The sequence below is a fragment of the Muscardinus avellanarius genome, assembly GCF_963383645.1.
Source record: "Muscardinus avellanarius genome assembly, chromosome: 13".
In the NCBI taxonomy this organism is placed as follows: Eukaryota; Metazoa; Chordata; class Mammalia; order Rodentia; family Gliridae; genus Muscardinus; species Muscardinus avellanarius.
Window position 1 is genome coordinate 95,450,626 of NC_137799.1, and position 12,207 is coordinate 95,462,832.

The 12,207-nt window shown below is 42.6% G+C and overlaps 1 protein-coding gene across 3 annotated transcripts in view; it reads left to right on the forward strand.

Moving 5' to 3' along the window:
- The window catches only part of CDC14B (cell division cycle 14B), a gene marked incomplete at both ends in the record, with an annotated part of 84,390 nt that overhangs the window by 53,619 nt on the left and 18,564 nt on the right, over positions 1-12,207 (forward strand). For all 3 annotated transcript variants that reach the window (XM_080709391.1, XM_080709393.1, XM_080709392.1), the window contains 4 exons: positions 5,718-5,784; positions 9,335-9,397; positions 11,505-11,592; positions 11,867-12,097. In XM_080709391.1, the coding sequence (XP_080565517.1) occupies positions 5,718-5,784; positions 9,335-9,397; positions 11,505-11,592; positions 11,867-12,097 (449 nt within the window). The remainder of the gene's footprint in view (positions 1-5,717; positions 5,785-9,334; positions 9,398-11,504; positions 11,593-11,866; positions 12,098-12,207) is intronic.

Genomic DNA, 12,207 nt, shown 5'->3' on the forward strand with positions numbered 1-12,207 from the left:
CCCTTGAACCACTTGCACATTTGTTATCTCTTGACAGACAACAGGAATCTTGTCCCATAGAATACTTTTTTATAAAGGTCATCCTGCACACTGCCATTTTCAGAGTACACAAGGTCCATATGTGAATAAGCATATCTGTTTTACATAACTTAGGTAAGCTTCCATGAAACATTGATGTAAATTAGAAGTCTTGTATCCATTTAAATAGAAGTCTGAAATCTGGGTGTGATGATGCATGCCTGTAGGAAGCTGAGACGGGGGATCACAGGTGAAGGCTAGTCGCAGCAACTTAATAAGACTGTTTCAAAATAAAAAAATAAAAGCCGGGCGTGGTAGTGCACGCTTGTAATCCCAGCATTCTGGAGGCTGAGACTGGAGGATCGTAGTTCACAGAAACCTCAGCTACTTAGCGAGAGCCCCCTGCAACTGAATGAGACGCTGTTTCAAAATAAAGAATAAAAAATAGGGCAGGGGGTGTAGCCTGGAGGTCAAATGCCCCCCCTGGGTTCCATCTCAGACCCGCAAAAAAAATTAATAATAAATAAAAAATAAAATAGGGCGGGAGGGTGTACCTCCGAGGAGAATGCTCCAGGGTTCAGTCCTCCATTACCAGAAATTAAAAATACAGCTCTGGAAAACAATGTTTACTTGAGTCTTGTGTTTGGGCAGTGAGAAACGAAGCCAGTTACTGCTGGTCCTAGGAGCACCAACCAGAAATTCTCTGAAAACAGGACTTGGGTTTTCTGAAATTTGAATCTCTTTGGCCGTAGAGTGCAGATACTCGTTTGACCTAAAGCAGTACTTCTTAAAGCACAGCTTGTGAACTGGGCCAGTCAGCGATTAATAGATAAGTAAACAAATAATAAATTGCGAGTTAGCTTTTAGAGACAGTTATAGTAACTTAGTAGTTTGTAAGACTGAGTTTAGATTGGGATTTTATGGGTTTTTTGGCCCTTCCATTTTTCTAGTAGTTTTATTTGCAAAAATGAGATTACTGCATCATTATAAGTATGTGGTAGTTAGAATTTTTATGTTGTTTTTATATTTACAAAAGAATCAGCCTATGATGGACTTAAATGTTAAAATACGGCATTTATCTCATTTTCCTGTTCCATAGAACCCATTGGGAAGTAGGCCTGATAATATTTTGAAAGAAATTAAGAATAAATATAACAACAGGTGTAAGAGTAACATTCATTTATTGTAAATAACTTATGTTGAAGAGTAATGTTTATTTTGAGTTAGTTAAATTAAGATTTTTTTTTTTTTTTGTAGTACTGGGGATTGAACCCAGGGGCATTCTACCTCTGAGCTATACTCCCCAGCTCTATTTTTTACCCGTTCATTTCAAACAGAGTCTCACTAAGTGCAGAGGGCGTCACTAAGTAGCTAAGGATGGCCAGGAACCTGTGATCCTCTTGTCTCAGCCTCCCAAGTGCTGTGATTACAAGCATGTGCCACTACGCCCAGCTGTAAAATAATTCTTTTAACCACAATTTTTTGTTTGTTTGTTTGTTTGTCTGTTTTGTTGGGTTTTTTTGTTGTTGGTTTTTTTTTTTTTTTTTTTTGGCACTGGGGATGGAACCCAGGGGCATTCTACCTCTGAATTACACCCCCAGTCCTATTTTTACTCTTTTAGTTTTTGAAACAGGGTCTCACTAAGTTACTAAGGGCCTCGCTAAGTAGCTGAGGCTTTCCAGAAACTGCTATCCTCTGGTCTCTGCCTCCCAAATGCTGGGATTACAAGCTTGCGCCACCACGCCTGGCTTAACCACTGTTTTGAATAAAAAGTTTGTGTAAGCCATGTGTGATGGTGCACACCTATAATCTATAATTTGGCATTGGGAGATTGAGACAGGAGGATCACAGATTCAAGGCCATTTTGCAAGACCATTAGCAACTTAGTGAGACCCTGTTTCAAAATAGAAAATAAAATAAGAGCCAGGCATGGTGGCATAGGCATGTAATTCCAGTACTTGGGAGGTTGGGACAGGAGGATTGCAGGTTCAAAGCCAACCTCAGGAACTTAGCAAGGCTCTCAGCGTCCTAGAAAGACCCTGTTTCCAAATAAAAAATTGGGCTGGGGGTATAAGTTGGAGGTAGAATGCCTCTAGGTTCAATACCCCGTACCAAAAAAAAAAAAGGAAAAAAGAATAGGGCTAGAGGCCTGGCTCAGAGGGACAGGGCTTCTGTGTTCAGTCCCAGCCACACACTCACAGAGTATGTGCATATAAGCTTGGTGTGGTGCATGCTCACAATCCCAGTACTTGGGAGGCTGAGGTAGGAGGATCCTAGGTTGAAGATCAGCCCCAGCAACTTAGTGAGAATTTCAGCAAACTCTTTCAAAATAAAAAAGGGCTAGGTTGTAGCTTGAAAATAGAATGTCCCTGTGTTCAATTTCCAGTACCAAAAAAGTACATTTATGTGATTCTTTATTAAATATTTTTGTCTAAATGAAAAACAATGACTACATCATTGTTTTCTGAATATGTTGGGACCATTGTTATAAAGATCATATACTTGTGTTATTGGTATTACCTCTAATACTCTGCCTCTCGGGTCATGCACATGGGCACACGTTTCATGGCGCTGGGAACGGAATCCCATGGCCTGGTGTGTGCTGGGCAAGTGCTCTACCACTGAGCTGCAGCCAGCCCGCTGCATTGTTTCCTTTCTTTTTTTGGTCCCTGCTCTAAAGGTATAGTTTGTGTGACTGCTGATTGTCAGTTCTGCCACTGTCATCTCTCTGGTCCTCTACAAACTTGGGCCTTGGTCTTCTCGTCTATAAATAAGTGTGAGGATAGCATCTACCTACACGAGTTAGGAGGACCGAGTGAGAGCCTGAGTGTAAAACCCTTGAGATAGTGGCTGGCCCACAGCTAACTTTAATTCAGTATTCATTCTCTTCTTTTAAGTTGATTATAGCTGAGGTGCGTTTTCTTTTTTCTTTTTCTTTTTTTTTTTTTAAGAACTGGGGTTTGAACCCAGGGGCATTCTACCTCTGAGCTGCCCCCCCACCCCAGCCAAATTTTTTAATCTTTATTTTGAAACAGGGTGTCACTAAGTCGCAGAGGGCCTCACTAAGTAGCTGAGGTTGTCTGCGAACTTAGATTCTCCTGTCTCAGCCTCCCATGTACTGGGTTTGCAAGTGTGTGCCACCATGCTCCGCTGGTGCATTTTTTTTTTTAAATAAAGTGTATAGTATAGTCAGGGCTTATGTGTGTGTGTGGAACACAGATCAAAATACATGCATCATATCGTCACCTCCTGCCATAACTGGATAGGAGACCTGTCAGTCTTATGAGAAGATACTACTAGTATTTAACCAAGGACATATGGTCTTTCAGATACAGTTTGACACTTTTCCTGGTCTCCCTTGACAAATTGAATTTGGTTTGGGCTAAACTACTTCATTTCTTGTCTTAGCTTCTCTAAAGCTACAAATATTCCTTATCCTTTGAGAAAAGTATTTCTCTGAAACAAATGTTTGTGTTGATTCTGTCAGCTGTGATTCCTGGTCACAGGGAGAACCTCCTTAGATGCCAGTGGCCGCACCTATGCGTAGAGCCTGGCGCAGGGGCAGGTGGAGCCCGAGCGCTTCCATTGCTAACACGTTGGAATGGCTGATTCTGCTGGCCTGAGATCACTGAGAACCACCTCTACAGACCATGTTGTTCTCCTTCCCGAGTTAACTAGCCCATAAGCTACTCATAAAATAGTTGTCTTCTAGTGGATGGACACCTGTTGGAACTTTTTAGAAGAGAAACTATTAAAATCAGAATGAAAATGATGTGTTATAAGACCTTGTCTCCAGTCCTTAATGCTGGCTAAAGTAATTCAGTGATTCTAATTCGAATTAACCACTCAGTAGTATCTAATCTCTAAAACTCTTTTACCTGAAAAAGATGCCCTATCTTTCCCCAGTTGTTAGTTTTTTTGTTTGTTTGTTTGTTTTTATTTTTGGTGGTACTGGGGTTCCTGGAAGCCCTTCTACCTCCGGGCTACACTCGCAGACCTATTTTATATTTTTGAAACAGGGTCTCTTACGCCAGCGCAGCTGGCTTCAAACCTGCGCGATCCTCCTGTCTCCGCCTCCCAAGTGCGGGGATTACAAGCGTGCGCCACCACGCCCGGCTCAGTTGTTAGTTTAAGAACTGTTATAAGCAGTAGTCTCAACCCTTGAGGTTCAGGCAAAAATTTAAAAGTTAAGATGCAGTTTAATTTTTCAGGTGAGTTGTGAAAAACCAACTAGAGTGGGCAATTAATAATAGCTCCCCTAGCAGCCAGGCTCCACCGAGGGCACACATGGAGCTTTTCCAGTACACATGGTCGTTGCTTGGCATGCCTAAAGCCATCATGGATTAGTTTTCTCTTGCCTAATTCCAAGTTTTATTTATCTTCTGGTAGCTGAAGGATAGCCAATAGACAGAAGCAAGTAGGGTGGTGACCCTCATTTGACCCCAGGCCTTATTTGGGGGAGCTTAAACGGCATAAATTCGTGGTGAAATTACTGATGGCATTGATGCAGTGGTTGGGTGGGGTTGTCTGTAAACTAATTTAAAGTGCTGAAGCACTTTGCCAAGAGTAGAACATTCCTACCCAAGATAGTAAACACCTTCATTCTGGTGCTTTTACTGTTTCTTGAGAATCAGGAGTTGCTGGATTAAATTGTCCAAAACCCTACCATTAAGACAAGAACACAGCGCTTGCTGCGGTACTCCTAGTGTTTCAGATATTACCTTGATTTCTAAGGATTTTTTTCCTTTTTGGATGGAGATACATGCACACATACGCATATTTAGATACACAAAACACAGAATCAAAAAGCAGTCTTTCCTCATAAGTTTGATATGGTGTTTTCCAGTTTTAAGAAAAAATTTAAATGCCCTTCCCCTTTAGCAGGAAGAGTTGATATTATTGATGGGTTGGATTTAAGAAGGATGTTCAAGCCAGGTGTGCTGCCACATGCGTGTAATCCCTGGACTTGGGAGGCTGAGACGCGAGGACTGCAGGTTCATGGCCAGCCTTCACGGCTTAGTGAGGCCCTGCTTCAAAATGAAATGGGGCTGGAGGTGTAGCTCAGAGTTAGAATGTCCCTGGGTTCAAGCCCCAGGACCACCAAAGAGGAGATTCAGCTGTCAAACTAGCCAGGTGTGTGTGGTGGTACCTGCCTATAATCCCAGGACTGGGAAGCTGAGATTGGGGGATCACAGATCCAGTACAACTTGAGCAGTATAGTGAGACTCTCATCACCCTGTTGAGACGCTTTTTCCAAAGAAAAAATAAAAAGGGCTGGGGTACAGTTTGGAGACATGATGCCCCTGGGTCCCAACCTCAGTACCAACACACACACACACACAGGAAAAAAAGAAAGAAAAAAAGAAATCTAGACAGCATTTGAAACACTTTTAACTTTTAAATTCTAGTCAGGTCAGGCATGGTGGAGCACACCTATAGTCCTAGTATATGGGGAGGCTGAGACAGGAGGATTGCAGTAGTGAGACTCATCAACCTATTAAGACCCTATTTCAGAATAAAAAGGTAAAATAGGGCTTAGCATAGAATAGCACAGAGACAGAATGCCCCTCAGCATTCTGAGGTAGTAAATCCTCAGAACCACAAAAATAAGTGAATAAATTCTACTCGGCCTAGTTTTGAGGTAACTGTACTTCAGGAAATGACTTGAGTTATATATTTTAATACTTTTGGAATTTCAGAGATGCTGCCTATGGAAGCTGCAATTTCTACATCACACTTCTCGACTGTTTCCACGCAGTGAAGAAGGTAAGCACTACAGGACGCTGGTGCTCGTGGGGACTAAAGCACAGTCTAGAGAGAGCGTCCCCACAGGTCTAGGGAGTATTTTCCAAGATTGTAATGATATCGGGGTTTTTTTTTCTTTTCTTGTTAACACTAAAACACAAAACAGTTTATTCTGAATTTCAAAGTGCTTTTGTGTATGAGTTGGAGGAACTTAAAAACCAGTGACAGGGCTGGGGGTGTAGTTCAGTGTTGGAGCGCTTGCCCGGCGTGCCGGTGTGAGGCCCTGGCTTTGACCCAGCACCACAGAACAGAACAAGACGGGACAGTAAGAGAGAGCTGAGTAAATGGATTCGAAATACAGAATTAGTTTTGAGCATGTTTGATTTGAAAGAAAAAAGGTAAATAGGTTATTGGTTTCCAAGTTCTCTTATTTGTGTGTTTTATGGGATCTTATTCTAATATTATTTTCAACAGACATCTCTGTAATACAATAACTGGAACACAGATTTTGCTTCTCCAGGTGTTCAATTTCTAAAGAACTTGGGTAGCAAATGAGTTTGTTACAAGGTTTCTTTAGAACTCACTGGGTCCTATCACTTCATCAAAATGGGTTTCGGGGCTGGGGTGTAGCTCAGTATTAGAACTAACTCATCCTTACAATGGATGAGGCTCTGGGTTCGTTTCCTCGGCACCAAAAATGAAAGCAAAACCAGCCCAAATAACTGGTGTGTTCGAACCTCGTGTGTGTCGGAGTCCAAGGGACATATTTCATTTCCGTTTCCGAAGTAACACGTGGCCTCTTTGGGCTGTGCAGGCAGCGAGCCCTGGTTATAGCAGCACTTCAGGTGTATTCCTTGAATGCAAGAAACTAGACTCTGTCAATCCTTAGCACATGGGTCAAAGAAACTTTCAACAATAGTTAAGATTTTATGAGCCGGGCGTGGTGGCGCACGCTTGTAATCCCAGCATTCGGGAGGCTGAGACCTGGAGGATCGCGGTTCGCGGACAGCCTCAGCTACTTAGTGAGGCCCTCTGCAACTCAGTGAGACCCGGTTTCAAAATAAAGAATAAAAAATAGGGCAGGGGGTGTAGCTTGGAGGTCAAATGCCCCAGGGTTCCATCCCCAGACCGCAAAAAAAAAAAAAAAAAAAAAAAAAGATTTTATGACTCTTTTCAGAGGCAAAAGGAACCCATTTGCTTCCTGGTGTAAAAGCACACAGTAGCTTTCTGGGAATTTTCAAATTTTGTGTCTTCAGTTGCGAAGAGTAACAGGTGTACGTGTTCAGAGGCTGACGAATGTGCCCTGTGCCCTGTCCCTGGGCAGCCAGGCTTGGGGTGCCGAATGTGCCCTGTGCCCTGTCCCTGGGCAGCCAGGCTTGGGGTGCCACGTGCTTGGATCCAGTCGGCGCTCTGTGGGTGTGGAGCTCTCCACGTGGTTCCTCCCAGCTCTGAGCCTGCTCCCTCAAGGAATGTAGGGATTTAGGAGTGTATGTGTAGGAGGATGTAGTACACACAGTGTGCGGGCCTCTCTGGTTTTGAGCGGCCACTTCAGTCCTGGAACATAAGCCCTGCAGATGGGGGCAGCTCCTGTGGTTGTGTATATGTATGTGTGGAGGGGGCTGGGCTAACCCAGGCCAGCCTACCCCTGAGATACACTCCCAGCCCTATTTTATTTTGAAACAGGGTCACACTAAGTTGCAGAGGCTGACCACAAACCTGTAATCCTTCTCTCTACGCCTCCCAATTACTGGGATTATAAGCATGCACCACCACATCCTGCTTGTAATTTATTTTTAAAAATAAAGTTTTATTAGTATTCTAGTCTTATTTTACATTTAATTTTAAACTTTCAAGATGTCCTAATTCTTTTTGTGTGTGGTACTGGGGATTGAACCCAGGGACAGTTTACCTCCAAGCTGCACCTCCAGCCCTATTTTTTAATTTTTTAATTTTTTAATTTTTTGCAGTGCTGTGGGTAGAACCCGGAGGTATTCTCCCTTCAAACGACACACCCAGCCCTATATTCTATTCTTTATTTGGAAGCAGGGTCTCACTGAGTTGCAAAGGCCCTCACTAAGTAGTAGCTGAGGCAGTCTGCGAACCAGGATCATCATCTCTCAGCCTCCCAAGTGTGCGCCACCACACTTGGCTTATTTTTTGTTTTGGAAGAGGACTCTAAATTGCTGAGGCCCGCCGCAAACCTACGATTCTCCTATCTTTGCCTCCCAAGGACCGGGATTATAAGCACATGCCACCATGCCTGACTGTATTTTAAATGTGAAGACTATTTACAAGTTCATTCCCTTTGAGCCAAAAATACCCTGTGGATCAGAAAGTCTTGATCTAATCCTGTCCGCCTCGGTGAAGAGTGAGCAGGCGTACACCTGCTCTCAGTTCTTGTCCTGGAAACAGATGCGCTGCTCATGCTGCTTCCTGTCGCCTCCACTCAGTGCAGCTAAGAATGAGGCTGCAGGATGGAATGCGATTATTATTATTATTATTATTTTTTTGAGTGCTACTTAAAGAGGCAACCCAGGGACTTTGTAACTCCAGGCTATACCCCTAGACCTATTTTACTAATTTTATTTACTTACATATTTTTGAGGAACTGGGGGTTGAACCCAGGGCATTCTACCTCCAAACTACACCTCAGCCCTATTTTTTATTTTTTATTTTGTAACAGGGTCTCACTAAAGTTGCATAGGGCCTCACTAAGTAGCTGAGGCTGGCTGAGAACCTGCAATTCTCCTGTCTCAGCCTCCCAAGTACTGGGATTATAAGTGTGCGCCACCATGTTCTGCTAAAAAAAAAATTTTTCTTATGGAAAGTATTTTTTCTTTTTGCTCAAAAATTTGAATTTTAGTGTTATTCTGGACTTAAGTTTTTAAAATAGGAAACATTAATCTTAAGAATTTTCAAGTGAAGGTATTTATGAAATGTATGGGCTTTGTTCGAGATAAAGCAGCTTGTGGTTTCTTTCCTCATTAGTATTTATTAAGAAACCACTAGGTTATGTGTTATATTTGAGTTTTAAATTTCTGAAAATCTTCAGCCGGGCGTGGTGGGCACGCTTGTAATCCCCGCGCGTGGGAGGCTGAGACAGGAGGATCGCGCAGGTTTTAAGCCAGCCTCGGCTACTTAGTGAGGCTCTCAGCAACTTAGTGAGACCCTGTTTCCAAATAAAATATAAAATAGGTCTGGGAGTATAGCCCGGAGGTAGAAAGCCTCTGGGTTCCACCCCCAGGACCACATACACAAGAAAAAAATTCTTAATCTTCAACCATAGGTGGTAGTAAGTAGGATTACTTTGAAGGCATAAATTAGTTTTTCGGTATGCACTGGTAGGATACTTGGTGGATGAAAATTAAAATTGTATTTCATTACGTACGGTTGCAGCTAACTTCCAGATAATGGGAGCATTTAAAAGGCATAGTCCCTCTAAAACTACTCATGAAAAGTAACACAGGTAGTAAGGCTTTCCTGGGGTGTCTCCTGATACTATTAGAAAACGGACGGGAAATGGTTTTCTTATTTATGTCTTTGTTCTTACAAGCTTTCTTTTGGATTTTAGGCAATGCAGCATGGCTTCCTTAATTTCAACACGTTTAACCTTGTTGAGTATGAGCACTATGAGGTAAGTTTTCAGAGACTTTCCCCAGCTTTACAGGGCTTAACTGACAAACACTGTTTGTATTTAAGCTGTGTGAGTATGTTAAGTGGACCTGGACACTGAAATGATCTCCACGTTCACGGTGATTGGCACCCCAGCACCCCAGTTGTTGCTTTCTGTGTCTTGGTGGGAATACTTGAGGCCTGTTCTGAGCAGACTCTGGCTGCACAGTGTTTGTCTTATAGCTCTAAAAAAGTTTGTGCTGTGACTGGAACCCCCAGTTCTTTGCTCTTTTTAGCTCTTTAGTCATGTTTTACTTACAGCAGTAAAAATCTTTTTTTTTTTTTTTTTTTTTTTTTTTTTTGGTACTGAGGATGGAACCCAGGGGCCTTCTACCTCCATGCTAATCCTCCAGACCTATTTTATATATTTTTTAAATTTGAAAACAGGGTCTCAGTAAGTTGTTGCTAAGGCTGACTTCGAACCTGCGATCCTCCTGTCTCAGCCTTTCAAGTTACTGGGATTATAAGCGTACACCACCGCGCCCAGCTGAAGATTTAAAATTTAAAATGAAGTAAAAATCATTTTTAAAATAAAAATAGTTTAGATGTGCATAAAGTAAAAATCTTCATCCTTTTTCCCCCATTTCCTCAGCTTCAAATCATAATGATGATTTCTGGGTGTGGTTCCTGAGTGAAGGAGTGTGCACCTATGTTTTTCATAATGCCAGTGTTTTAAAGTTTTTAACCTTGATGACTTTATACCCTGATTGAGATAAAGTTTGTAAAACCCTTAGCATAGGGTATGATAAGATGACTAGTCATTGTATATCTAATTATCTGAGAGAAAGCTTTTATTTTATCATAATATTTTGTTTATATTAAGTTACGGCATTTGTGCGGCAAGTTACAGAAAGTGAATGTAAAAATCTTGAGGGAAAAATTGACTAGATCCCATAAATTAAAACTCCAGGAGAAGGTGTGCCTCGAGCGTGACCCATCTGCGTGCTCAAACACTTAGGAGAGATTGGACCAGCTATAGCGTAATAATACAGATGGCTTCCAGCAGCTTTGGTCCACCAGGGTTGGCACACCTGTCAGAAAAAAAAAGCACTTAAGCCAGAAGCAGCGACTCATGCCTGTAATCCCAGGACTCAGGAGCCAGCCTGAGACAAGTGGTTTGCAAGTTTGAGGCCAGTCTGGGCAACTTCGCAAATCCCTGTCTCAAAAAACTTTTTAAAAGGCTGGGAGTTTAGCTCAGTGGTAGAATGCGGGGAAGTGCCCAGCTGAGCAGAGCACCTGTGAATGCCTGAACCTGTCATTGTCCTGGTTCAGACCGCATGTCAGGACCTGAACCAGCCTCTTCTACAGGAGGGTTATGCAATATTCTGGCCAGACTAACATCTCCAGCAATCCCAGGAGTTGGGGTGCTACACAGACAAGAATAAAGGGTAGGCAGACCAGGGAGAAAGGACCAGGCAAGCAAAAGCCACAGGGTGTGTGTGTGTGTGTGTGTGTGTGTGTGTGTGTGTGTGTGTGTGGAGAGAGAGAGAGAGAGAGAGAGAGAGAGAGATGGATAGACAAACACTGAGACTGACTTGACGGGCTCTGACTGGGGAATGAACCTAGGGGCATTAGATCGGTGAGCCACACCCACAGCCTTTTTTATTTTGAAACAGGGCCTTGCTAGATTGTGGAGAGTGCTGCTAAGTTGCTGAGACTGGTCTTGAATCTGAAAGCTTCTAGTCTCAGCCTCCCAAGCATGAATTATAGGCATGAGCTTTCATTCCCAAATGAAAAGTTTGTTTCTTAATAAGAATTTTGCATAATGAGAATTCAGATAAACAAAGCCGCTTTCCATAGTGTACTTTGGATGGTAGCAGTCAGCTCAGTTTTTCAAGGCCTGGCTGCCCTCGCAGAGGAACTCTGTTAAAGACAGGAATGTGGGCCAGGAGATGTTAGCCAGCTGTTTATTCTCTGGAAACACTGGTGGTGGAGCCGTTTGCAGCTGTCTGTCTCTTGGTCATTTATGAAAAGCCGCTGGCATTGAGGTTTTTCAGACTCAGTACTGAGAAGGGAGGTGGGGGCGATACTGAGTCCATAAGTAAATTGTGCTGGTCTTCCCTTTGCAGAAAGCAGAAAACGGAGATTTAAATTGGATAATTCCAGACCGGTTTATTGCCTTCTGTGGACCTCACACAAGATCCAGACTTGAAAGTGGTATGCAAAGCCCTGGGATCAGTAGAGTTTGTGACTGGATATACACTTTATATTTTCTTTGGAAAAACACCAGAGAGTTAAAACCATGCTTGACTATCATTTGAATTCATCATTTTGACTGGATTTTGACTTTTTAAAATTTTGCTTTTTACAGTTAGGATCCAGTTGGTATTCAGTCCCGATCCAGATACTGTTTCTACCCGATTACAGACGGCACTATTATCCATTGCTTTCTTTCTGCATTTTACAAGATCCAGTGCATTTCTTTTCGTAGGTTACCATCAGCATTGTCCTGAGACTTATATTCCCTACTTTAAGAGTCACAATGTCACTACCATTATTCGTCTGAATAAAAAGATGTACGATGCGAAGCGCTTTACGGATGCTGGCTTCGATCACCATGATCTTTTCTTTGCGGACGGCAGCACCCCAACCGATGCGATTGTCAAAGAATTCCTGGATATTTGTGAAAATACTGAGGGTGCCATTGCAGTGCACTGTAAAGGTATGTCTCTCGGGGTGATGGAAGGATGGTATAGTGTATGAGTGTGTGTGGAAAAGCACACCTTCTCGGTTACGTTAGGTTGCATGGCACATGCCTTTGTTTTATTTATT